A 27,249-nucleotide genomic window follows, 5' to 3' on the forward strand; every position below is an offset into this window, starting at 1 on the left:
AGCTGAACCCTCCCCACTTGGTCTGAGTCCCAAGAGCAGGAATGGGCCACCTAACCAATGTCACCTCTGGTTCTCCCCACTCTCCCTCACCCGCCAACACTCTGCCCCTGGGGCCACCCTGCAGTCATACGGGAGGTGAGCAGCTCCCGGAGTCTGGGGAGAACTCCACCCTGCCCCTCTCCAAAGAAACTGGACCACAACTCCTTCATGCGAGGCCAAGCCTGGCAGGCGGGATACTTTCTAGGGATGCTTCCAGATGTAACCAGGAGTGAAATCTCCTTTTGTGCTTTACACACTGGAGTGTTTCAGTGGGGTGCGGTGTAAACACAACAGCTTTTACTGTAGTGAGAGCAAAATGCTTCAATAATTTATATTGTTATAATGTTAATCTTATATACTGCAACAATTATGAAAAGGTTCAGACAGATAAATAAGAAAAAAAATGGACAGTTAATATGATCTTAAGAGAGGCAACAACAGCATGATAACTTTAGGAGGAAAGCTAGTTCCTTTTTGAGTCTACAAGTGCATGTAATAATTTAAATGACAGGACGAAAAAATAGATTCCATCCTAATTGTGATTTTTTAGGACTGTTTGTTCGACTAGCATTTAAAGCCTTAGTCTAAATAGTATTTAAGTTTTGTTTATTTAAGGCCATTTAGGTGATGATTAAAAGGAGAAAGCCAACTTCGTCACCTCCAAATTTCACAAGAAGAAAATCCAACATCAGACATCCACATTCGTGATAATCATCATCAATCCAGGTGTAACAAAGAACACGGAGAAAATCAGAAGTGACTGGGGGAAATGCTGAGGTTCGGGGTTGTCTGTGGCTCCCCTGGTCTCTGTGGAAGGTGTCTCTGGAGAGGGCACCTGTGCCGTGGGTGGCCTAGGAAGCACCTAGCAATGAGAACTTACTGGTTGCACATGCTGAAGTTAAGCTTTCCTATTTGATTACTTCCTTTGCAATCAAGGCCAGAGAGCCCTTGTGGGCCAGCATGGGCCTACACAGAGCAGGCACCTGCCCACTGTCTGCTGAATTCACTAATTCAACAAGTATCTATTGAGCAACTACTATATGCTACTCTATGTTCTGTGCTAGGTTCCAGGCAGGCAGGGGACTTCAAAGCAGAGTCCTGCTCTCAGGAAGCCCACAGTCCACTGTGATGGGGTGGGGCTGGGGGCAGACCATCCCTGAAGAAACACAAAGGGTGACTTTTGCTCAATGCTAAGTGCCAGGAAGACCACAAGAGGTTGCCTGGAGAGGGAGTCAGGGCAGGCCTTGCTGAGGACGGAACATCTCTCCTGATGCCCAAGCAAGAAGCCAAGGCTGACCCTGAGGCATTTGGGGATGGTGTTCCAGAGAGAGGGAAAGGCCTGGAGGTGGGACCAAGCCGAGCAGTTTGAGGAACAAGAAGGCCTGTGAGGCCCAGCAACGTGCTCAGGGGCGCAGGCTGAGGTCAGGCCAAGCGGGGCTTCCTCCTGCAGGCCTTGGAGGCCGCGATGGAGTTTCCGGATTTTATTTTAGATCCCATCAACGGGGGGCGCCATCTTCTCCCCTTTAGGATGGCAAACGAGGCCCAGAGACCGCCAGCGTCCCACCCGAGGCCACACAGCGGGTCAGAGCCCCGCCGCAGGCTACCGGGGCGACTGCGCCGGCGGCCGGCCTCGCGTTCTAACGGCTCCTCTCCCTTCAACCCTCTCCCCGCGGACGGAAGCGGGCGGGGCGGGGCGGAGCCGGGCCTCGAGCTCGGCCTCCCGCCCCCGCGCCCCGACTGGGCCGCGCTCGGGTCCGCCCCTCCTTCTCGGTGACGCGGCCGGGGGGCTGGCTCCGGGCGCGGCGGTCTTGGCGGCGGCGGCGGAGCGAGCGCAGAGCGGCGCCACCATGGGGGCCCAGCTGAGCACGGTAGGCGGGGAGGGGACGCCGGCTGCCGCGGGCCCGGGGCGTCGCTGCGGACCGGCGGGCGCCGGACCCCCGTCTCGGGCAGCGCCGACTGCGCCCGGCCGCTAGGGGCGGGGGGGCCGGGTTTGGACGCGGGGCGCAGGACCCCACCCGGCCCCGCCCCACCCCACCCCGCCCGCCCGCCCGCCCGCCCGCCGCGCCCGCCGCGCCCCGGTGGTCCCCGTGCGGCCGTGATTCACGCCCGGGCCTCTGCCCCCGGGCCCAGCCCTCCCGGCCGAGGGGCGTCACCCGGAGGCGGGCGGCCACGCGTTCGGGGCGCCCCGCCCGCCGCCGCCGCCGCCGCCGCCGCCGCCCCCCCCCTCAGCCCGGCGGCCGAGGAGTGCGGATGTGTGCGCGAGTGCTGAGCGAGTGCGGGCGTGAACGTGGCCGGTGCCCCCGCGTGTGAGTTAGTGTGAGTGCGACTGAACACGTGTGAAGTGTGAAGGAGGGAGCGCGTATGTGTGAGTGTGAGTTTGTGAGGGCGTGTGTGTGACCGGGTGTGTGGGTGTGACGTGTGCGTGTGCAGGAGTGTGTATGGGGGTGAGTGACAGTGAAAGTGAGCAGGTGTGCGGGAGTGTGACCGTGAGTACCTGCGAGTGTGTGCGTGTGGAGTGTGTGTGTGCGTGTGGAGTGGGTGTGAGTTGTGTGTGTGTGCGTGTGGAGTGTGTGTGAGTTGTGTGTGCGCGCGTGGAGTGTGCACGTGGAGTGAGTGTGCATCTGGAGTGAGTGTGTGAGTGTGTGTGCGCGCGCGTGGGTGAGTGTGTACGTGTGGAATGAGTGGGTGAGTGTGTGTGCGCACGCACGTGCAGTGTTGCTGGATCGCAGAGTTTTTACCGACAACAGCCCCTGAACCCTCTTGTGGGCTGCAAGCTAGGCTCTGGTCTCTCTTAACCCAGCAAACTTGAGAGGCCCCAGCCGTTGGCCCCATTTTACAGATGAAGAAATGCCACTCAGACTTGGCCACGGGCCGGGCTGGCGGAGTCTGAACTTGTGGAGCTGCAAAGTCCATTGTCATGCTGTCACTTTGGTTCGGCCCAGGGCCGCCCTCCCTCGCCCTCGGGCCTTTTGGATTTCTCAGAAGCCACAGTGGTGGTGCGTGGCTTGCGCTCCACGTTGAGGCTGTGGCCAGAGGGCGGTCCCCACCCACACACGCGGGTGCCTGCCTGGGCGCTGGCTGGGGGCACTTGGGGAGGGCTGCCACTGGGAGGATTTGGCCCAGAACCTCTTGCCTGGCGTCCTCCTCCACCTCCTCCCTCTGGCTCTGTGGGGCTCCCCCTTGGGGACTCGGCAGAAGGCCTCTTGGCCTGGGTGTTGGCTTGTGAATGTGTGGCCCAGCCCAGGACTCTGGGTGACGTTCAGTCCAGGGGGCAGCTTTGCCCAGGGCAAGCCTGGGGGCATCACCCCAGCTCAGCGTACGTCCTGACTGTGTTCCCAGAAATCCCCTTCCTCCCTCACTGCTCAGCCTCCAGACTGGAACCCAGACCCCCGCCCCTGCTGTTTTCCCACAGTGCTTCTCACCTTCTAGCCCTGTTGGTTAGGTTTGTCTCTGTGTCCCCAGGATATGGCTGCTCAGTGTTTTTGCCGAGTAGCCAAGGACTCCTTGTAGCCCCTCTATGAGGGGCAGAGCCCCGTCTGAGCGTCAGGAGACCTTCACCAACTCCTAAGCCTCCTCTATCCAAAGGGTGGCAGGATTGCCCTTTCCTCGTGGGCCCTGCCGGGGTCCCCACTTGAGCCCAAATACCTGGAGCAGACCCCAGGCAGGCCCTCCTGGCACAGCGGCTCCACGCCGTCTGCGGGAGGCCAGCCCGGGCTCTGGGCACCAGGCGTCTTATCTGAGACGTGCAGGCCCTGAGAGAGGCCTCCTCCCACACACCGGAAGGGGGGACGTCGAGGGGTTGGCACTTGAACCTGCCAGCCACCTGGGGGTATGTTGGGGGCTTAGCCTGCCATCCCCGACTCTGGCTCCCCTTCCCCCAGCACAGTTGTGAGTGCTCAGTGGACCCTGACAGGCCGCCACCACAGGTAGAGTCCAAGGCTTTTCCCCTGCCCCTGGCAGCTCTGTGCCTAGTCCGTGGTCCAGACCCCCAGCCCCTGGGAAGCAGGGCTGGGTCTCCCCTGTGGAGGGCAGCTCCACTGGCCACCTGCCCCTCCTCCTGGGTTCCCTTTCCCAGAAGCGCCGAGCCAGGAGCCCCTCGCTGCAGAGCTTCCTGCACTCCCTCCCACTTGCTCCTACTTCCCGAGAAGGGGGCCATGAGGGAGGTGGACACGCAGATCCCAGCCGGACAGCTGGAGGGCAGGCAGCAGGCAGGTAAGCCTCAGCACAGGGGCCTGGCACCTGGGGAGGAACGGGCCTGCCAGCTGGGGGGTCCTGGCAGGTCCCTTTGCCCACCCAGACCTGACCTGGGTAGAGTGGATGGCAGGGTCCCGGTGGGGAGTTCCAGGGGGTGAGCAGCTGGCTGGGTGCCACACGGGGGTAGTAGGGCTACCCAGCCCCTCGGCTGCGGTGGGTGAGCTGGGGGCTCCCTGGAGACATCCTGGGACTCTGGCACCCTGTTTCCCTCTCCCCTTCCTGTGTTATCAGAGGTGGGGAAAGGCAGGTGGTGGGTTCCCTGGTGGGCACAGTGTGGCACCAGGTCAAGGCCTGGAGAAGCAGCTGTCCCCTAGCTCCCCTGGGGAGCTGGGGTGACGTGCTCTGTGTGTGTGTGTGTGTGTGTGTGTGTGAGCAGCAGAGCTGAGGAGGAGCTGGGTGGGACCTTGGCTTTGGCCGCCTGCCTCCTGTTTACTCTGCCCACTGCTTGCAGGGGTGGGAGTGGTGCCTTGGACGGGAAACAGGGCATCGCAACCCCTTGTGAGTCTGGTAAAGCCTCCAGTTTTCCAGAGCCGAAGCTTCGCCTTTCCATGGCACCCTTTTCTCTGCCCACGTCCATCTCCCACACTGGCTTGAGCTCCCCAGGGACGGGGTCCCCTGACCTGTGTCTGCCGCATCCCACACGGGCCCTGGCAGCTGTGCCCACTGGGGTTTGTGACCTGAAGGACTGACTGACAGTTAGGGTCGGCTCACAGCTGCCTCCCAGAGAGGAATTTGTACAAAGTGCACCCTTGCTCTCTCAGTGGCCAGACTGTCCGCAGATGCAGAGGGACCGTGCAGGGCTGGGGCTCAGTGCACGGACCGAGCTGGATGCCAGCTCTCACCCTGCCTCAGTGTCCTCACTGAAGTGGAGTGGCCATAGCGCCCGCGTCCCGGGCCCAAGGACTGTGTGAGATACGAGAGTGTCGCGTCTGGGCACGGGGACTGGAAGGAAGGCCGCTCACATTATCCACCGCTCACTGGCACAGCTCCTTCCAGCAGCGGCTCCAGTCCCACCACACCTCCGGGAGGTAGGTGTGCCCAGCAGGTGTGGAAACAGCCAGGAATTCAGGATCCAACCCCTCAGCCCTGTGCTCCATGGAGGGCCGAGCCCAGCCCTCCCCCTGGAGGCATCTGGTCTCTTGTCCTGGTTGCTGAAACTTTCAGACAAAGTAAGAAAAGTCAGAGAGAGACTGCAGTGCAGGGGCTTGTTCTTGTCCCTTCGAGAATTTATCCACGAATATTTACTGAGTGTCTCTGCTCTGAGTGCTAGAGGTGAGACACCAGGTCCCCCGCCTCCCTGGGTCTGCCATCGTGCATTGTCTGTGACCTCACGTGGGGGACCTGGCCCAGCCCTTTGAGCCCAGGGCTGGCATCCAGGGAACACGAAGCTGGCGCCTGGGATCTGCAAGTTCTGTGTAAGGGCCAAGGCCAGTGTTGAGGACTCATCTTCAGAACTGTTGACAAATGAGTCTTTTTCATGGCTCAGCATGTAACCATGGGCTGGCATTTGGGGCAGGTGAGAGATTTGGGGTGAGCGACAGAACATTGGGAACCGAAGCCCAGACTCCACCCTGGGCTTCCCTGAGCCACAGTTTCCTCGTTTGTCAAATGAAAAATGCAGTTGGCCTGTCTCCCAGTGCTGTGGGTCAGTGAGGAAATGGAAGGGAAGGTGCTTTGCAGGCTGTGAAGCGAGCTACAGGCCCGGGGGTCTTAGTTATTAAACTTGGCTGAGCACTTAAACGGCTGTGCTGGAGGGGAAATAAAACTCCAGAGAACATAATAACCAAACATAACTCCACCTGGGCTCTTAATGTCATTTAAGTTTGTTTCCAGGACTCCCAACAATGGTGATTTCCTGCAAATGTAACTTCACTCAACTTTTTCCCTAAACAATGTTCTCCATGGATATGGCCTCCCTGATTGATGTGGGAGAGTCCTGGAGCAGAGGGACCATCAGAGTCGCCCTCATCCCCGTGGAGTTTGCAGAGGTTGGGCGGGGGCTCCGGAAGTCCGCTGAGGGCTTGCTTAGCTAGAGGGTAAGAGTTGAGCTGGGCTCTGGAAGTGGAATAGGAGTGGTTGGATGAGGGAAGAGAAAGGGCATTCAGGGCAGAAGGGAGAGTGTGCAAAGGCCTAAGGCAAGAAAGGCTTGTGACTGGATAGTGGGGACCTTGGGTGTTGGCAGTGGGGAGCCGTGGTGGGTGTTTGGGGGTGGCGGAGCAGCCTGTTAGTCTGGGCAGCTGGGGCCTCACTGCGGGAGCCAGGAGATTGGACTGCTGGAGCAAGGGGATTTGGGCTGTGGGCTCCAGGGCATCTGTCCTGGGAGATGGCTTGGGAAGAGCCACACTTTGGGCTATACAGGCCTGGGTTGCGTGGCCACGGGCGAGTCACTTAACCTCTCTGAGAAATGGGTGTGGGTCCTCTGAGGATTGGCTTTCCTTATCTGTAACTTGATGACAATCACAGTACCTATAGCCTAGGATTGAAGTGAGGATTATGCCAGAGAATTCACGTCCCATTCTTGGAGCAGTGCCAGCTCGGGGACACTGGCCAGTTTTGCTCCATGCATGGCCTTTTGCAGCCTCGATTCCTCCCCAGCCCCAGGTGGGACTGTCCTCGTGAACTTGAGGAAGATGGAGCATGGAGAGGTGAAGATTCTTTCCTGGAGTCCTGAGCTGGGTCTCAAACCCAAGTCTCCTGACCCCAGAGTCCAGGGCTGCCAACGGGCCTTAAATGCAACCCAGGGTGGGTGAAATACCACTTGGTGGCCAGGACCTGGTAGGTACTGGTTAAGTGGGCAGGTGGCCAGAGACCCTTTGTGTGGCCCTGTGCCGGCCGGAGGGGTGCGCTGGGGCCAGCTCCCTCAGGCCTTCTATTTAGACCCATTGGTTACAGACCAGGGGCCCCGTGGGGCGAGACCGTGGCTGCAGCCAGCCTGGAGGCTCTGCCTGCGGGAGAGGCACGGTGTTCTGAGCCCAACAAAAGGCCTGTAACCAAAGCTGCAGCTGGGCATCTTGAAGCAGCTGGGCCGGTTTGGGGAGCAGGGCCAGGCCCCGTGTGGGATCTTGGTGCCTCTGCCCTTCCTTCATTTGGGTATTCCATCTCCTGGGTGATGGTGTCCCCATGAGGGTGGTAGAAAAACCTGTGTGCGTGCCCACATTCCCCAGGTTATAGACCCTTCGGTGACCTCAGCCCCCCATCTCATCTCATATCCCAGCTCCCCTGGGCTGTTGGCCAGGCGGTGGCCCTCACCTTCCTTCTACAGCCAAGAATACCGAGGCTCAGAGAGGCCTCAAGTACTCAGCCAGAGTGTCCTCCCCAGTTGATAGAGTAGGGGGTTCTGGCAGGGCTTCCGGGAAGGGAGGGAGCAGTGAGGCTGGGCCTTGAGAGGTGAGGATCTTCTCACCTGACCCTCCATAGGGCAGGGGCCCATTCCAGGTCTGTTCTCTGCAGAACATGCTACCTCAAGAGGCCTGCAAAGGAAGCAGAGAGGCCTCCATGCAAGCAAGGAATTTGACTCTGAGCTTCCTGGCAGCCAAGGCAAAAAGGGGAATTTGTAGTGTTATGATAAGAAGAATACACACGGTCATCTGGTGTGAGAACTAAAGTCAGGGAGGTACACTAGGGAGGGTGAGTGAACAAGCTGTGAAACAATTTTCTTGAGAACCAGTATTTTGGGAGAACTTTAGGTTGTTGACCCCACTATGTGAACCACTAGTGTGGACTCCCTTCTTCACTTTTTATTTTGAAATCATTTCAGACTTACAGTAAAGTTGAAAGAATGTATAAAGAGCCCTTATATACTCTTCACTAAGATATACCAGATATTAACATTTGCTATATTTACTTTATTGTGTGTGTGTGTATTTTAAACTATTTGAGAGTAAACAACAGATATGATGGTTCTTTGCCCCTAAATACTTCAGCATCTATCTCCTAAGAACGAGGACATTCTTTTGCGTAATCACAGGACGATGATCAAATCAGGAATGTAACACTGATACAGTGCTGTTGTCTAATCTATGGGCCTTCATGCATATGCTACCTTTTGTCTCAGGATTGTGTTTTACAACTGTTTTTTTTTTCCCCCCCCGTGGCCCAGAATCAAATTCAGAACCACACATTGTATTCAGTTGTTCTGTCTCTTTGGCCTCTGTACAGTAAGTCCCCTACAAGTTGCAAACTTTCAAAGGTGTGAACGTGTGAGTGAAAGACGTCAACGTGAGGTGTGAGTGAGATTGCAACTTGCCCTCCGTCTCCTATTGCTGGCGATCCCTCAGCTCTACCATCTCCCTCCTCCAGTCAGTAGCTCTTCTTGCCTGTTCACTCGATGCCAGCCCCTGTATGCTAGCTGTTGTATTGTACTACTGAACTTTTCAAGGTACTGTACTGCAAGAATTAAAATGTTTTCTTTATTTTTTGTTTGTTTTTTGTGTATTATTTGTGTGAAAATTATTATAAACCTATTACAGTACAGCTGATTGTGTTAGTCGGGTCCCTAGGCTAACTTTGCTGGACTTAACGAACAAATTGGACTTAACGAACGTGCTCTCAGAACAGAACTCGTTCACATGTAGGGGACTTACTGTATTTGTTTCCTACGGCTGCATATAAATTACCACAAACTAGGTAGCATAAAACAGTGGAAATTCATTCTTGCATAGTCTGGAGGCCAGAAGTCTGAAATCAAGGTAGTGGCAGGGCATGCTCTCTGGAGGCCATGGGGAGGGTTCTTCCTCCTCGTCCTGCTTCTGGTGGCTTCCAGCAGTCCTTGGCCTCCTTGGCGTGTCACCACATCACTCCAGTCTCTGTCTTCACACAACCTTCTCCTCTGAGTCTTCTCCTCTGTCTTAGAAGGACACTTGTCATGGGATCTGGGGCCCACCGGGGGGATCCAAGAGGATCTCATCTCAAGATCCTTAGTTTAATTACACGTGCAAAAACCCTTTTCTATCCCCAGGATCTGGGTGGACATGCGTTTTAGGGGAGCACCCTCCAACCCACCAGAGCCTCCTTTAATCTGGACCCGTTCCTCGGCCTTCGTTTCTCATGGCTTTGACTTTTTTTTTTTTTTTTGCTGTACGTGGGCCTCTCACCGTTGTGGCCTCTCCCGTTGCGGAGCACAGGCTCCGGACGCGCAGGCTTAGCGGCCATGGCTCACGGGCCCAGCCGCTCCGCGGCATGTGCGATCTTCCCGGACTGGGGCTCGAACCCGTGTCCCCTGCATCGGCAGGCGGACTCTCAACCACTGTGCCACCAGGGAAGCCCTGGCTTTGACATTTTTGAAGAGTGGTGCCAGTTATCGCGGAGAAAAGCCCTTGGTGTTTCCTTGTGTTAGAGGCAGGTTGTGTGCTCCTGAAGGAAGGCACAGAGCCGTGCTGGGCCCTTCTTGCTTCGTGTCAGGAGGTGCACGGTGTCAGCTGGCCCCTTTCCTGTGCTGCTCCCTGGTTAGGGTGGGGTCTGCCAGGTTCTCCACTGTAGGGTTGGTCTGAGGGGTCTTGAGGCCGTTGTTGTTTTCTTCCTGAGTCTCACTTGTGGTCCAGATAGTGGAGGCTGCCCAGGACTTGACTTCCGGATGGCCAAGGGTAGCTGCTGCACACAGATACCCAGTGAGGTCAAGTGCCTGCTGGGGGACGGCCTGGGTTAGCCATTTTCCATGGCTGATCTCCATCTTCACAGCCAGACGGTGTAGCTTATGACCCCCATTTCACAGGTGGAGAAACAGGGCAGAGAGGCTAAGTGCTTTTCCCAGGGACAAAAATAGCTAGAAAGAGCAGCAGGCTGGTTGTCTTTCTTTGCAAGGGTGTCCTCTCCAGGTAAACCTAAGCAGTTTTATTTGGCCATGGGATTTGGGTTTTCTCTGTTTTTAAAAAATCCAAACTGCCTCTAGGGTCTTTGTGAGGCTGCGATATGGGGGGCAGGGGGCTGGCAAGGAAGAGGTTCTCAGAGCCGCGCAAGAGGGTGAGTGATGATGAGGGTGAGGCCTGATGTTTAAGAGTGTGACTGGGGAGGCAGGTGGACTCAGGTTTGAGTTGCAGCTCCCCACCTGCCTGCTGTGTGACTGTGGGTGAGTTGCTTCACCTCTCTGAGCTGTTTCCTCATCTGTAAAGTGGTGGTGATGACAGTGCCTACTTCATAGGGTTGTCATGCGGTTAACCCCTGTGCAGGACTCTGCATGATGCTGAGCAGTAGACTCTCAGAGCTTCAGGGGACCTTGCAGATCACCTGGTCCAGTTCATTTCAGAGAGGGGAAGGGACTTGTCCAGAGTCACACAGCCAGCAAGGAGCAGAGTTTCCTAGTGTCTGGCTCAGTGCCTCGGCTGCCCCTCGCACCTGAAGGCAGAACCCCAGAGCTCAGGGGTTTGTCTGTTTGTCTAAATAGAGCTAGCACTTGACATCACTTAATAGGGCCAGGGAAACTGACTAGAGGGAGGGAGGGAGGGAGGGAGCACAGATACACAGTGCTCAAGATTAAGCGCAGGTACTTGGGAACTTTATGCTGAGCTTCCTGGCAGCCAAAGTGAAAAGGGCTACATGCTCAGTTATGTAGCTTTCTTTGTCCCCATTCCTCAGGGAAAATGGAGCTTTCCCAACCACTCAGTAACACAGTGATAGGTTTCATGAGTCTGATTTTTGTAACTTCTCCCAGCTGGCACCAAAATGGAGCTGGGGTTCCCTGGATGAACATGATGGGGAGAGGGCGTTCCTGGTAGGGGAGAGGCCCGGAGGTGTGTTTGGAGGAAGGGCAGGGGGCAGGCTGACCTCGTGGGTGTGTCCTGTCGTTTCAGTTGGGCCACGTGGTCCTCTCCCCAGTCTGGTTCCTGTATAGCCTGCTCATGAAGCTGTTCCAGCGCTCCACCCCAGCCATCACCCTCGAGAACCCGGACATCAAGTACCCGCTGCGGCTGATTGACAAGGAGGTCAGTGTGGGGCCTGAGGGGGGTCGTGGGACATGGGCACCTCTCTGTCCTTGTCAGCATCACAGCATTTCACAGGCATCTACTATGTGCTCAGGGCGCGGCCCCTTGTGAAGTAGGTCCCATTATCTGCCCGTTTTACAGATGGGGAAAGCAAGGTGGTCCCTTTCTAAGGCTACCAGTAAGCGACAGAGGGGTTTGAACTCAGGTCTTTGCCCACAGAGCTGGTTCTTTGAACCACACTCACTGTTCCCCAGAAGGTCAGAGTGGGAGGGATCCCGTAAGGACTCTTGGGTCCAAGTAACCATTTAATGGCTGTGAAAACAGAGGACAAGAGGGGAGTAACTGAGGTCACACTGTGAGTTAGGGGCAGGACCAGGACTCAGGCCCAGGCCTCGTAGTCATCCCAGCTGCCTCCCATCCCAGTGCCCCTTCCTTAAAGATAAGGTTTCCTCCCCTCCTCCTTCCCCGCCCGCAGGGTCACCCACTCAGGGCCCCTAGAGTCTTTTGCATCTGTCAGATTCCCTTCCTGATCTCGTGATCTCATGGGCGGGGCAGCTCCATCTGCTCCTCCCACAGGCTTGCTCCTGCCCTCCCCACTTGATGCTTTTCCTTTTCAAACCTCTGATTGTCATTTAAAACCATCCTCTCCCTCCTTTGCCCAGCCGCCCACCCTGTAAAGCTGTTTCCCTCCTTACTCTCTCTCATCAGAGCCCCTCCCATGTGCTATTTCTGGCCACCGCAGCTGCCTCAGGAGGGGTGTGACAGGGAAAACTGAGTCATGGGGCAGAGAAAGTCAGTCACTTGCCCGAAGCCTGAGTCCTGGGCTCTAGTCTGCACCCGGGCTCCACATGAGAGCTGGGGCTCCTGTGACTGTACTTGTACCAGGATTTCATAGAAGTTGAAAACCAGAGAGAGGCAAAACGAAAAGAAAAAGAAAAAAAAATGACTGCTTCCCAGATGAGACCACACTTAATCCTCTCAATATATCTTATACACAATTTTTTCTTACTAAAATGAAATAACAATGTTTTAGAAGCTTTTTCTTTTATAAAGTTCTTTTTCTTTGTTGTTTTTTAATTCCCAAAGTAATGTATGATTTATATGTGCTCGCTATAAAAATTTTACTTTTATAAAATAAAAGCACATGTTTATATGTGCTCTGTTCGTGAGGTGTGAATGTTCCCCTCCCCCATAACCCCTTTGCAGAGGGTCCCCTTCACGGGTCACCGTGAGCCTTTCTGGTAGTACATTCCTGTGTACATGATGTGTGGAGGTTCAGGTGTGTGTATACTTAGTTTCTCTTTTTTAATAACCTGAGTTTTTACCCAGCTGTACAATATGGACACCTTTACACGTCTAACCCAAAGTTGATTCATTATTTTTGACAACCGTCTGGTATTTTATCACAAGGATGTCACACAGTGGACCCTCCAGGCCCCTTTGATTGAGCAGGAGACACACGTGCTAGCAGTTACCCTCCCCCATTGTAGCCTAGTGGTGGGTCAGCAGGTGGGCCTGCTCTTGATACTTTTGCCGTGGCCCAGGGAGGGGTCCCGGCTGTCGGCCCTTCCCCTCTCTGAACGGGACTGGACCAGGTGATCAGCAAGGTTGCCCGCAGCTCTGAGAGTCTACTGCTTGGGTCATCACGGCCAGCACCGTGCCGAGCCCTCACACACGTTAGCCTCATGACTTTTGCTGTGCTGGGCTAGTAATCATCAGTGTCTTTCTCTCATTTCTGTTCTGCCTCCAAAAACATCTGGCATGTGGGTTTCTGACCTTGAGCCCCAGGACCAGTTGATAATCCTGGGATCCACTTGCAGGAGGCCCTGGGGCTCCGTTTGCAGCTTCAGGCCTGGACTGGGGGGCAGAGAGGCCCACTGGCCGCCAACAAGCACTGCATCCTAAGTGGTGGCTGGGCACCGTCTCTCCTGAGATCCAGGCCACCTGCCTTGGCTCACACGCTTCAGTGATGCTTAGAGTGACGCTCTGTCCCTTTGGAGAGGTCTGGCGTCTCCCCTCCAGGTGGTAATACTGTCCATCACTGGACCTTGCCTCGTGTGGGCGTGAACATGTGCTGGACAGCTAGCTGCCTGCCCTCCAAACGGCCCCTCGACACCCACCATCCTGCTGCACTTGGTGCAGGGGAGACCTCACAGGGGCCTTCCGGAGCCCAGGTCGGAGTCCGGGCACTGGGTTCGGTTCCCAGCTCTGACACAGCTCACTGTGGGATGCTCGCCTCCCTGGCCCCAGTCAAGACTGGGCTCCTTCCTCAGCCCAGCCTCGCTCTTAAGCATCCTCTGCCCCACCCTGGAGGGGGAATGGCCTTCACCCATTGATCACACCCTGGGTGCACACCCTGTCTTGGCCATGGCCAGCCCCAGTGACCTCCTGGGCAGCAAGGCTGCCATGCCTCCTGCCCTCTGCAGCCCAGCCACGATCATGCTGTCCCGCTTCTCGGCAGGGGGCTGGGGGGGGTGCTTTTAGTGTAGTGGCTTCCAGAGCCCCTCTCTTTTTTTTTTTTTTTTTTTTTTTTGCGGTACGCGGGCCTCTCACTGTTGTGGCCTCTCCCGTTGCGGAGCACAGGCTCCGGACGCGCAGGCTCAGCGGCCATGGCTCATGGGCCCAGCCGCTCCGCGGCATGTGGGATCCTCCCGGACCGGGGCACGAACCCGTGTCCCCTGCATCGGCAGGCGGACTCTCAACCATTGCACCACCAGGGAAGCCCTAGAGCCCCTCTCTTGAGTCCCAGGCCTGGGCACGTGGGGCCTTGTCTCAGCTCTGCCCCACTTTGCTGGCCCAGTCCCTGAGCTGTTTCTGCCACCCCAGGACATTTCTCAAGCTGTGGCGGAGGTGGATACTTTCCTCCTGTCCCTGGAATTTCCTGGGCTGTCTGGCAGCCTCCCTTTGGGATCTTTTTTTTTAAAGCACAGGCTCTAGGCGCACAGGCTTCAGTAGTTGTGGCACAAGGGCTCAGTAGTTGTGGCTCATGGTTTCTAGAACGCAGGCTCAGTAGTTGTGGTGCACAGGCTTAGTTGCTCCACGGCATGTGGGATCTTCCCGGACCAGGGCTCGAACCTGTGTCCCCTGCATTGGCAGGCGGATTCTTAACCACTGCACCACCAGGAAAGTCCATCCCTTTGGGATCTTGAGCTCACTCCCTGCTCTGACCACCTTGCCCTGTGGCCCTGGGTGGGTCACTGCCCTTCTCTGGGCCAGTGAGAGCAGAGGTGCACCCAGTGTGTGCCTGACCTCTGTGCCCTTGCACACACGTGTGCAGGTTGTATGTCCACATGTCAGTGTCACTTCTCTCAATGACACTCCGGTGCTGGGGAGGGGTGGGCACTCTGAGTCCGGAGGCGCCTCTGCCCTGGGTGCCGTCCAGCAGCTCACGCCTCGTTGCAGGTCATCAGCCATGATACCCGCCGGTTCCGCTTTGCTCTGCCGTCGCCCCAGCACATCCTGGGCCTCCCCGTCGGTGAGTGTGGCCCCAACCCAGCGCACGTGGAGCTGGTGCTGGGACAGAGAGGTGGGGACTTTGCATTTCAGTTAGTGCAGGGAAGGCTTCAGGGAGGAGGTGACAGCCACCCTGGGCCTTCAAGGGTGAGTGTCAGAATAAGAGGCCAGTTGCCTCAGTGTCCCCGGCAGTGACACGAGCACGAGCAAAGGCAAAGAGATGGGACATGATGGGAGTCCCTGGGGGTGGCGAAGGGAGCAGTGGGAGCCGAGGTCAGGCTAGGCTTTGAATGCTGGACGGGGTGCGGTGAAGTGGGCTGGCAAGACCCAGGGGGCCCTGCAGGGGTCGTCAGCCCACACTCACCCCTGCTGTCCTGCAGGCCAGCACATCTACCTCTCGGCTCGGATCGATGGCAACCTAGTCATTCGGCCCTACACGCCCGTCTCCAGCGATGACGACAAGGGCTTTGTGGACCTGGTCATCAAGGTGAGGTCTTAGGGCCACAGCTGCTTGGGGCGGGGTGACCACCTCACAGCCAAGGCCCCACAGTCTGATCTCTGAGGGCCCTGTGCGCGCTGTGCCTGGTTTCCGAGTGAATAGCAGATCATAGTTCTTAGCACAAGCCAAGCTTTGGGGTCTCGCAGAGGGCAGGGGCTTGTGGAGGGCTCACCCTCCTGCGCTCAGACTGGCAAAGCCCGGTGAGCTGGGCGCCTGCTCATCCCCTGGGAAGTGTCCCACGAGCCCGCCAAGGGTGCAGTACGAGGAGCTCACGGGACCGTGTCCGGGAGCCAGGGTGAGGGGCTTTCTGGGGTCCGTCACTGGTCGGGGGCTGGGTGTGCGCTGTGGGAAGGTGTAGCCATTAGAAGCAACAGACCAGAGAGACAGAGAACAACCAGCAAGGATCTTAAAAAACAAGATGCTGAACAGAAGGAGAAAGGACAACTAGAGCCCGGTACATTTTTATGAAAATTAGAAACACAAACTTTCCAGCAGTGATGCATGTTCTCTGATGACACACCCAAAAGTGTGAACCAGCCCAGGCTGGTGAGCTGGGTGTTAGAGACCCTCCCTAGTCAAGGCCCAAACCTCCACGGCCGCCCTGGCTCAGCACCCGCCGGGGACCAGGCTCGCTCTCTCAACTCCACTGTGCAGGCCCCAGGGCCCCCTCACTGGGCCCTTGGGCAGGGGGACAGGAGCAGAGACCCCCGCTGGGCCTCAGCTTCAGCCCTGGCTCTTACAGGGTCCTGGGCTGGGCGCTGTGTCTGTGAGGGCAGGAGGGGAGCTGGGCCTGTCAGTCCTGGCTCCGGCCTGGATCTCCTCTTCGCTTGGTGTCATTTAGACCCCGTGCTGGGTGCCCAGGCCCACCCGGCCTCGGTATCTTGTCTTTGGCTGGAGAGTGGACACTGAACAGGTGGTCACACAGAGGTCAGTGTTTGTTGAGGGGACAAGCACAAGAGACTGAGCACCTAGAATGGGCACCAGAGCTGGAGCAGGGGTGGGGTGATGAGAGCTGCCCCCCTGAGCAGGCAACAGTGGGGCCGGATCTGGCGGCTGGGGAGGCGGCAGCCAGGTGGAGACAGAGGAAAAGGACCTTCCAGGTGCATAAGCCCTGAGGTCAGGAGGAGGCTTGAGGACTTGAGGGACCGGAAAGGGAGAGGTCAGCAGGGCCAGGCAGATCCTTGGAGGCCCTGGTAGTCTGGGGCTTTGTCTGGAAGGAAAGGGAAGGTGGTGAGAGTTCAAGCATCTGTTCTTGCTGAAGTCACTCGAGCCAGATGTGGAGAAGGTGTTGGGGGGATTCAAGTAGAGATGGAATACTCACCAGGACCAGGCCCTTCCTGGCTTGGAGACCTCACTGGCCCCCTTGGCCCTGGCTGAAGGTCAGGGCCCCAGCCTGGCACGCAGTGGGCTCTGCCCACGCTCCCTCCACTCTCCCTGCCCCGCACCCCAGACACACAGACACATCCCGTGTGCTGTAGCCGCAAGCTCTTCTCCCCACCCCACCCCTGAGGCCCCAAGCCCTATTAGACCCCCTGGCCTTTGCCCACGCTGTCCCTCCCCCACTGCCTCTCCCCCTTCTCTGCTCTTCACTCCTGCTTGCCCTTCAAGGCCCAGCAGAAATGCCCCCTGGTGCAGCCATCCCGGCCCTGGAGCTCCTCCTCTGTCTGCCTATCTCTCTGTACGAGGGTTGTAGCACATCCCTTTTTCCAAAGCTGAAATCCCAAAGGGCACAGGGAAGGAAATTGTTCCAAGAGTGATGTTTTTATGGCAGCACGAAGTGGAAGGAATTGAACATTCACCAGGAGGGCCTGGTGAGCCGGCTTCCCCGAGCCTTTGCTGAGCTGACAGCCATGGGGATCTCCTGCCAGGGTTGGGGGGTGGGGGTCACAGAGATGCTTCCTGGCAGAACATTATGCAGCAGGCCCTCGGGTCGCTGCCTTGGACGCCAGGCTGATGCTTTGCCCTCCAAGGGGATGTTATGGGGAGGGCAGACCACTACGGGGGACGAGACACAGACGGGTGAGTTTTGATGGGTGGAAGGGGCATTGTGTGAGAAGGCCACACACGGCCGCAGAAGACCCCAGAAGAGTGTCTTTCCGCTGTGGCCCAGAGCTCACCCCGGCAGCCCTGGGAACGGGGAGCTGAGGACTGTGGGTGTCTTGCAGATTTACTTCAAAGACACCCACCCCAAGTTTCCCGCTGGAGGGAAGATGTCCCAGTACCTGGAAAGCATGAAGATTGGAGACACCATTGAGTTCCGAGGCCCAAATGGGCTGCTGGTCTACCAGGGCAAAGGTGATCCGGGTTGGACTCCCTGAGGACCCAGTGGGGGCGGTGGATGCTGGGTGCAGGTCCCGACTGCTGCTGTCTGGATGGGTGACTCTCGCAGGGCAAGCCATCTCCTCTCTGGGGCCTCCGTTTTCCTGGCTGTTAGGAATTAAGGTGGCCAGCACAGGGGTTGCAGACCAGCTGCCTCTGGGGGCCACATGCGGCCCACAGACCAGCTTTGTTTGGCTGAAAACAAACAAAGGGGAGGGTTGAGCTGGAACGCCCCTGATTCTCCAGCCTCCCTGCTCCCCAGCCATCCTCGTGCCCCTCTTTGCATTTGATCTGGTCCCGATCCCGCCTTCCCATCCCCCTCACCCTGACTGGCTGGGGGCTATGGTGGCCACCGCACCTGAACCCCTGAGGTGGGGGCAGCTTCTCCAGCCCTTCCGACCCCCAAGCGCAGCATGTCTGAGAGCTGGGCCTCACCCCTTCTCCTCTCCCCAGGAAAGTTTGCCATCCGTCCAGACAAGAAATCCGACCCTGTCATCACAACGGTGAAGTCTGTGGGCATGATTGCAGGAGGAACGGGTATGTGGACCTGGAGCCCCTCACTGAGTCCCTAGCGGGCGGATGTCGTGGTTCAGGGCCAGGGTGTGGGACGTGGCACAGATTACAAGTGACTGGGAGCTTCCCAAGGTCAGAGACCCGGACCCAGTTGTCCTGACAGCTCTCTGGGCATCTGCCTGGTACTGGGCCTGTGCATATGCAGCAGGCGCTCATGCGGTGTGTGGGGGGTGGCTGTGTTGCAGGCATCACCCCAATGCTGCAGGTGATCCGTGCCATCATGAAGGACCCGGATGATCAGACCGTGTGCCACCTGCTCTTTGCCAACCAGGTCAGTGGGTGGTCCTGAGGTCTGCAAACCCGACTCCTGCTGAGAGGGGGCGAGGCCTAGCAGGCACTGCTCAGGGGTCTGCATGGCTTTGTGGAGATGCTCAGGGAGGCTGAAATGTGAGGGGTGCTCTGAACGCTCTGCACAGCAGCCCTTGCAGGGGCTGGTGGGGTCAGGCTTTTCAGTGCGGAGCTCAGAGCGTCCGACCCGAGTGGGGCTGCTTTGGTGGAGGGGTGAGGCACCTGGAGCGCCCACACCCCGAGATTCACTCCTCTGGCTGCTTCCTGGGAACCTCAGGGTTCCCTTCACTGCACACAGAGTTTGGAACCCACCAGTGAAGTGGGAGGAGCCTGAAGGGCCGTTTTCACAGATGATGTGCCAAGGTCCCCTCTGCGCGAGGTCGCTGAGCTGGGGGAGTTGAGACAGGGTTTGGACCTGGGCTCCCTGGCTCCTGAATGCATGTCTTCCTCCCCACACCTGCTGCCTGCCCGCCCCGGCCTGCTCTGTGGCCTTGGACAAGTCACTCTCCCTTTCTGGGCTTTGCTCCCTCACTGTGGAATGAGCTGATGAAGCCAGGTCATCACAAGGGTCTTTCTAGGTTCAGTGTTTCATGACTGAATATTTGGACCTTATAGTGATGCCCCTTTTGGGGGAAGCTAAGACGAGGCACCCCCCGCCTGTGTGGGGGCTATGCCCAGGCCCCCTGCGCCTCTCAGATGTGGTTCAGGTCAGTTTTCCCCTGGGTCCATCTGGCCCAGGCTCTGCCCCGTGTCATCTGTGAGGACACCGAGCCTGGAGGCGGGGGTGCCGGGCTGAGGTCCCCGGGCTGAGGTCTCACCCAGCTGCAGAAAACTGCTCTGAGGCCAACTGAGGTGGCCTTGACTAGGGGTGGGTGGAAACAGCCAGAAATTCCAAGCTGGCTGGTGGGGTTGAGAGGGTGGGCGGCGTCCAGCTTGGTAGTGCTGGGGCAGTCTCTGTGGAGACCGTCAGCCCTCTGTCGCCTGGACGGGCATCTTTGTGCCCGTTAGCAGGGGCGGTGGATTCTGTATCTCTCTCTGCATTTTAGTCAGTGCAATGTCACAAGTCATGTAGCCTCTGAAGTTCCACTCCTCACCGGTGAGGGAGGAGAGTGAAGAATGCAACTAAGTATCATATGAAAATCGTTCTGACTTCAAGGTCCCTCTGAAGGGTCTCGGGGACCCCAGGGGTCCGCAGGCCACACTGTGGGAACTGCTGCTTTGCTCCAGTTGAGTCGTTGCCCCTCCCTCCCCCGTCCTCAGTGACCTCCGTGCTCGGCTTGGACGGGGGCCACAGCCCCTCCATTTCCCCATCCGTAATGTAGGGTAATGGGGGGCCCACCTCTTGGGACGGTTGTGAGGGCTGAGATGGCCTTGGATAGGAGTGTTTAACGTTGCAGACATGTGCATTCTTCCTGGAGTGACCGAGTGATGGGGGTGGAGGCTGGTGGGGAGGCAGGTTGAGGACGGAATCCTGAGTCCAGGGGAGGCCGGGGCTCTGCCCCCAGCCTCAGCCTAAGGGAAGTACGACTTCTCAGAAGGGCATTAGGGAGTGTTAATAAACAACGGGGCGACCTGGTTCTTGGACAGGGAGACTGATATTCTGAAGGTGTTGGTTCTTCATAAAGTAATACTCGAAGTCCCAGTTGGGATATTTTCTCCCCTTTAATATGACAAAATTATGCAATATGGCCTGGAAGACAAAGTACACATGCACAGCCAAGAAAGTTTTGAAAAAGAAGAGTGACAAGGAAGAACTTAGCGCACTGGATATTAAAACATACTGAAAAGTGTCAGTGATAAAAACAGCATGGTTCTGGAGCCACACGTGAGACTTGGGCTTACTGGACATAACTGCATTTCTGGATAGCACAACAGGAAATCTAGACTGTGCTGGGACATGCTGGAACATGTGGCTAGTTACACTTAAATTAATTAAGATTGAACAAAATTAAAAACTTGCTTTCCCAGTCTCAATAGCCACATTTCATTGGTTCCATAGCCACATGTGGCCAGTGGTTACCCTGCTGGATAACACAGATCTATTGTAGAACATTCCCATCATTGTAGAAAACTCTGTTGAACAGCCCTGGTCTAGAAACAGACCCAAGTGTAGGTGAGACTTTGTATCTGATGCAGGTGGCATACCAAACCTGAAAAGAGAAAGGAAAAGGAGTGTTGAGTTAGTTGCTATGCACTTGGAAAAAATGAAGTAGATCCCTACCTTACCTTATACAAAAATGAAGTTTAGGTTAAAAATATACATGTAAAAAACTGAAGCTTTAAAAGTAGAAGGTGAGCATTTTTACAGGAAGTATTGATGAATGAGTGAACAAGGATGGTCAGTCTAAGCAAGACACCAGGGAGAGCCCGTCAAGGAGAAGATTGATGGAACCATCTGCTTAAAAATGAAAAGCTCCCCTGGGGAAAAACACAAACTATAAATAAGGTAGAAAGATAAGTAACTGGGGATGAGACGTATAATGCATCACCAATGAAAATTAATATCCTTCATATAAAAAGTTTTTACAAACTAATAAGATATTACTAGACCAGTGACAAACTTACTTATTAATAATAAAAAATAAAACATAAGCTTTACTTTCCATTAATCTGATTGCCAAAGCTTAAAGGATCATTACCCAGTGCTGGTAGAGGCATAGGGAGATGGATTCTCCTGGGCACACTGCTGGTGTGCACCTCGGTGTAACCTGCCTGGGGATTGTAAAGCAGCTGCTTGTGTTGAACGCCCTAACCATGTGGAATTTTCTACCCTGAACTCCACTCCCTCAAGTTTATCCTCAGGAACAGGGCAGTGAGGGTGGTCAGAGAGGCATTGTTCATAAAGAGGAAGCTCAGAGACGCAAGAGGGAAGAGATATGGGAACATATGTATATGTATAACTGATTCATTTTGTTATACAGCAGAAACTAACACACCATTGTAAAGCAATTATACTCCAATAAAGATGTTAAAAAAAAAAAAAAGAGGAAAAGAGGATGCTCAGAACGATCTCCACGCCTTTCCTGTCATCTGCCTCACCCAGCCTGGGGCTCAGTAGAGGTTTGTGAGCCAGTGACCTTTTCTGATCGACAGAGCTCTTTGGCCCCCAGTTTCACAACAGTCTTATGAGATCAGTCACGCCACCCACTGGCCTGAGGAGCCCTGTCTGTCTGTGAGTGACCTGCAAACATACAGGGCAAAGTCTGTGGTTAGGAATGGAAAGAGGGGCTGTTTCGGGAGCAGATTGCTGATGCTCCCTGGGGGTCTGAGAAGGCTTCCTGGAGGAGGTGACAAGCTGAACTCTACAGGGCCACGTGGGGCTGGCTAAATGAAATCAGTGGGGATGGAAAGTGGGGAGCTGCAGGCCAAGCAGAGGGACTGGCGTGGGCAAGGCTGCGGAGGGACAGGTGTGATCTGGGGAAGTAGTATCTGTATTTCCTAGGCTGTGGATGTACAAGCTGAGACGCCAGAACATAGAAAGACTTGGACTTTCCCTGGAAGCTTTGCCAAGTGTGCGGCCCATGGGTGGGCAGGATGACGAGGGTCTCCAAAGGCAGTCCCTGTCACTGTCCCTCCTGACCGCTGGGTCCTGTGCCCCCGCAGACGGAGAAGGACATCCTGCTGCGGCCTGAGCTGGAGGAACTGAGGAACGAACATTCTGCGCGCTTCAAGCTCTGGTACACGGTGGACAAAGCCCCTGAAGGTGAGAGTGCCCAGGCGGGTGGGCTGGGTGGAGGTGCCGGCCCACCCTCGCCTGGCGGAGCCCTCTGCCATTGTGGAGGCTTCTGCTTGCATGGTCTCCTTTGGTGCTCACTGTGGCCCTGTGAGAGGAAGGTGATGAGGAAAGAGGGATTAGAGAGGCAACGTGAGTGCCCCACAGCACACAGTGAGAAAACCCCAGAGCTAGGGCTTGAATCCACACCCGCCGCCTCCAGAGCCCCACACCTTCCCCTGCCTGCCCTGCTCTCAGCTGGACAAAGAAGGCTGGCGTTCTCCCCTTGGGCTGGGGCTCACTGTGGGGCGGGTCTCCAGGGCCAGTGCTGGGGGTGAGGGTGAGTGTTCCCACGTTGCAGTGTCTACCCTGTAAGGCACTTTACACCCATTTTCTCTCTAGTCATCAGCCCTGGAGTGTGGGCTGGGCTGATGTACAGTTACCTTCATTCTACTTATCCAGGTGTTTAAGCTGTTTGCCAAGGTCACATAGGAGGCGGTGAATGAGGGCTGCCCCTAAAACCTGAAACAAGGTTGCCCTCTGGGAACTAAACTGTACTCCATTCTCCTGCCTTAGGTAGATGTGGTTACAAAAAATATCTTAACTTCTTCTCTGTTGTAAGAAGAGCAGCAGCTGAGGCTTCTTGGTAGATAACACCGGTGATGTTTGGCTTCAGGGTTAGGAGACTATAGGGAGTGGTGGGGACTGTGGTGAATTGGAGAGCATCTGCCTGTGCAGAGGGGCAGCCCCCTCCCAGCTGCGTGCATGCCTGCTGTGCAGGAGTACCACCCTGGAGGCCAGCCTTTCCATTTTTCAGGGGAAGCTGGGGCCCTGCACTTCCATGGGAAATTTTTAAATATTAGAAACTGGACATTTTCAAAGCACCCACGTGGGCACCAGCTTGCTGCCACACTGCCCTTGCTTTGCCTCCTGCTCCTCACACAGCCACCCGGTTCCCTGGGACTTAACCACCACAGTGTGGGGAACAGGCCACCCTCTGCTTCCCCCAGAAGTGAGCAGGTAGGCTCTGGGGGTACCCATCTCAAGAGGGTCCATCCCTGAGAGAGGAGCCACCCTCCTGGGTTGACCGAATCAGATCCTGGGCCCCCTGGTGGATCCATGGACCCGACAGTCTTGTTCTGGGGCCTCTGGCTGGACCAGCTGTCCTGGGCCCACCCGTGTCTCAGCGGGTCTCCTCCTGGTCGGACCCCTCACTCTGTGTGTTCCTGAAACCAGCCTGGCCCAAGCTGATGTTCTAGTAGGGGAGGATGAACAGGAAACAGGTTTATTAGTAAATTATAAAGTACAGTGGCAGGTGATTAGTGAGACCCAGGAAAGACAAAGTAGAGTCATAGAGAGTGGAGGTTGGACAGGAGGCAATGGTTCTGGGAGTCTGAGCTTCCAGTAAAGAAAGGAATTTTTTTTTTTTTTTTTTTTTTGTGGTACGGGGGCCTCTCACTGCTGTGGCCTCTCCCGTTGTGGAGCACAGGCTCCGGACGCACAGGCTCAGTGGCCATGGCTCACGGGCCCAGCCGCTCTGTGGCATGTGGGATCTTCCCGGACCGGGGCATGAACCCGCGTCCCCTGCATCGGCAGGCGGACTCTCAACCACTGTGCCACCCGGGAAGCCCAAGAAAGGAATATTTATCTTGCACCCATGTCTCATTCAAAAGGGGGAAATGAAAGCTGGTTTAGCTCCCTTCTGGTTGCATGTTCTAGAGTGTGGTCAGGTAGGCTCATTGGCCACGATGGGCGTGTCCTTGCAGGGGCCTCTACCCCTGTTGCCTGCACAGGGCCTGGCCGCAGGAGGGGTGGGCACTGCCCTCTGGTGGTGACACCTGGCAACGCCTATACCGAAGTGCCTCCTGGGGACAGTTTTAAGAGTAACCAGTTACTGGCCAAGGAGAAATACAGTTGGGTAGTCTCCCGGTATTTTACACTTAGTTTATTATTACCCTGACCACAGTTCGAGAGTAGTTAGGGTATTGCGATAACATTAGGTATAAGCTGAAAAGGGTAGACGCTGAGAAGGAAAATGGTACCAGGCCAGCAGGCAGTTGTGGAGCTAAGCAAAAGAACAGGGGAGAGGGGCCAGCTGACTCTGTTTCCCCTACAGTCACCTTCAATATACATGTAAAGAAAAATACACTGTCTAAAAACGTCCTTGTGAAATTGAGATGTGTCTTACATACCTGTACATTCATTACACTAGCAAATATGGTTTAGTCCCATGCAGTTTTTTTCAAAGTAATTTTAGATCTGTTAATAAAATATCTACCTACCTATGTCCCGCCTTGTTCCAGAGGGATTTTAGGCACCTTACAAAGACTCATAGAGTGAGTCAGAGTGGTATAAATGGAAAGTGGGAGTGAAAGAAAAACAAGGGCAGGGCCATAAAATGGAGTTGGGAATGAGGTTTGTACAGAAGCATGGACTGTGGTGCACACTTGCTGTGGGTGGCCATGTATATATCACTCTGAGCTTTCCAGCAGCCAAAGTGAAAAGGGAGATGGGGTCGGTTACTCAGCTCAGTGTCCATGAGGTAAAGAATACCCCATTGCTCAGCACAGCAGACTCTTCCTCATCCCAAGACCAGCTGGGACTGGCTTGGCCCCTCGCAAGGGACCCCCCCCATGGAGTGTACATGATGTGACGCAGAGAGCATTGTCTGCCGTGATGGGGGAGGACGGCCCTGAGCGCAGATGTGGAAGCCAAGGCATAGATCGGAGCCAGAGCGGAGCCGGGCTGGGTGCCGCCTCCTCCCCTTCTCCTCGGGCCCCAGTCATCAGAGCCCCATTCTCCTGGCAGAGCCCTGCCAGCCTGCCGTCCCCGTGGGCCCGCCATGCGCCTGGAACTGGCTGGTTCCCCTCCCTGAGCAGCCCCTGCTGGCAGGTCAGTCCTGAGGGCCCGGGTGGGACTAGAGCCCTGCCAGCCTCGGGGCACCAGGTTCTCGCCACGGGCACCAGCAATGACTTGTAGGAATAAAAGGTGGCTCTGGATCTCAGGTGAAACCTGGAGACACACTGCCCATGTGCGTGCGCAAGACAGGGAGGCCAGCAGGACCTAGAGGAGCTGTTGCTGCCACGAGCGTCCTGCATCTGGAGCTTCAGCCTGGGTCCTGGCCTTGCTGTTTTCAGGCTCACCGATTGCTTATTTGGGACGCATTCCTTTACTCATTATTTATTGAGTAACTACTGTGTGGGGGGCTGTCTGGGCACTGGGACCACAGCTGTGGACCAGACAGCTCCTCGTGGACCGACATGCAGTAGAGGGAAGAGTCAGACAGTGGGCACAGGGCCGGTAGGTAGCATGGAGGGTGGTGGGGTAGGAAATGTCACCCTGACCAGCCTGGCGCTGGCTGGGGGACCTCTGGGACCTGGGGCTAACGTCCCAGCTCTGTCCATGCTTCTTTGTGTGACCTGGGACAACGCAACTCTGGGTCCTCTTCGCCTCAGTTTCCACATCTGTAAAACGGGATCAGTAACCCCTGCCCTGTCCGCCCACAGGGCGGTTCTGAGGGCCACATGAAAGGCCAGTGGAAGTGCAATGCTTTGCACGCTGTGAAGCGTGGTGGGGGAATGTTGATGGGCTTCCTTTGTGGTACAGGTGAGCCAGGCTTGGGGGCAGGGGTCAGGGTAAGGGTTTACTTGGCTCAGCCTCTTCATTCTTCAGTGTTTGCGGAAAGAAGGGAGGAATTCATGGCACAGGAACTTTGTCACACAGGAGAGGGTGCTGGGCGGGTGGGCAGTCGGCAGTTGGTCACACGGCCGTCCTCGGGCTCACCTGGTCTCCCACCCCGCAGCCTGGGACTACAGCCAGGGCTTCGTGAACGAGGAGATGATCCGGGACCACCTTCCGCCCCCAGAGGAGGAGCCGCTGGTGCTGATGTGCGGACCCCCGCCCATGATCCAGTACGCCTGCCTGCCCAACCTGGACCGCGTGGGCCACCCCAAGGAGCGCTGCTTCGCCTTCTGATGGGCGGGCCCTGGCCACTGGCTCCGCCCCGCACTCACCCTGTCGCCCTGTCCGTACCCACCCCTCCTGCTGTCCTTTGTTAACACCTCTCTCCCCCACGTCTCCTGCTGCAGCCTGGTTCAGCCTGGCCTGCCCGTGCCTGGGAGGTCACCCCGCTGGGCTGGCCCCCGAGGGGCCCCTTTGGAAGCAGGGCTCTGTTACAGGTGGCCACTGTTGGCCACCTTTAGGGCAGATTTCTGTCCGGGCCTCACTGGAGATGTCCCCCTCTCCCCCCAACCCCCCCCCCCCACAAAACACACACACTACTGGGCCGAGGCTGCCAGCACCATGCTGCCCACCCTCCCCAGAGCATACCACACTCTGGAAATAAACATAAATATACGGGCAGCCCATAGCTGCAGGTGCCAGGCCCCTACCCACTGCCTGCTTCAGGGCCACAGTCAGGTCTCGGCACCTGACACTACATGACAGGTAACACCAAAAAGTCCTCTTGACGGGGCTGCTGGGGTGAGAGGCTGCCCCGACCCCAGGGTACAGCAGGCCCGGCTAGCAGGGAGTTGGGCTCCCCCTGGGGCTGGACTAGGAGGGGGCTGGCCAAGGGCCCTTCCATCCGGCACACGGGCCCTCCCGGAGCCTTCGCATTTCCCCAAAACACCAAAAAGTTCAGGCAGCTTTGGGAGTTCCAAGCAGTTGACCTCTGATCGACCAGCTTGGGGTCCCGGGCCGCCAGTCCTGATGGGAGAGCTAAGATGATGTGTTTATCCCTCTGTCCCAGACCCCCTCCTGCTGCCCTCACCCCAGGTGGGGGAGATTTTGAGCAGAGCTTCTTGTCTGAGGGACATTCTCAGTGGCCTCGACGTTGCCTTTAGACCACAGCGTGTCATCCTCTTGCATATCGGCTTTTCAGAGTCATTTATAAGCAAACATAACGTTGAAGTAAAACTTTGCTAATCTGAACACTTTTGCAGCTCCTGGAGGCTCTGTGACCTGCGTCATTGTGGGGGAGGGAGGGGGAGAGGAAGGGGCTGTGTAGGGCCTGGCATTTATTTCTGATGTTTGTTTGTGTTTGTAGTAGAAAATTTGGGGACTTCCCTGGCAGTCCAGTGGTTAGGACTCCGTGCTTCCGCGGGGAACTAAGATCCCACAAGCTAATGTGGTGCAGCCAAAAAAAAAAAAAAAAAAAAAAACTTGGGAGAGTTCAGAAGAGTATACACAGGGAA

General features: G+C 56.4%; 1 protein-coding gene and 1 long non-coding RNA gene across 2 annotated transcripts; one reads left to right on the forward strand and one right to left on the reverse strand.

Moving 5' to 3' along the window:
- Window positions 1-1,795: 1,795 nt before the first annotated feature.
- Window positions 1,796-26,986, forward strand: CYB5R3 (cytochrome b5 reductase 3). The gene is made up of 9 exons (XM_081250327.1): window positions 1,796-1,907; window positions 11,079-11,210; window positions 14,613-14,685; window positions 15,044-15,150; window positions 17,328-17,457; window positions 17,935-18,018; window positions 18,240-18,325; window positions 21,946-22,045; window positions 25,857-26,986. The coding sequence occupies exons 1-9, from the start codon at window positions 1,887-1,889 to the stop codon at window positions 26,027-26,029; spliced, it is 906 nt and encodes a 301-aa protein (XP_081106453.1). The 5' UTR covers window positions 1,796-1,886; the 3' UTR covers window positions 26,030-26,986.
- LOC308625809 lies at window positions 20,352-25,828 on the reverse strand. The gene is made up of 2 exons (XR_014017151.1): window positions 22,091-25,828; window positions 20,352-20,492 (listed from the first exon to the last, which is right to left on the reverse strand). It is a non-coding gene; the product is annotated as an uncharacterized lncRNA (long non-coding RNA).
- Window positions 26,987-27,249: the final 263 nt, after the last annotated feature.

Source organism: Mesoplodon bidens (genome assembly GCF_964165515.1).
Source record: "Mesoplodon bidens genome assembly, chromosome: 11".
Lineage (NCBI taxonomy): Eukaryota > Metazoa > Chordata > Mammalia > Artiodactyla > Ziphiidae > Mesoplodon > Mesoplodon bidens.

Coding starts and splice junctions, on each gene's coding strand:
- CYB5R3 (XM_081250327.1), top strand. CDS start 1,887: ATGGGGGCCCAGCTGAGCACG. Junction 11,211..14,612: donor TGCGGCTGATTGACAAGGAG/GTCAGTGTGGGG, acceptor GCCTCGTTGCAG/GTCATCAGCCATGATACCCG. Junction 17,458..17,934: donor GCTGGTCTACCAGGGCAAAG/GTGATCCGGGTT, acceptor TCCTCTCCCCAG/GAAAGTTTGCCATCCGTCCA.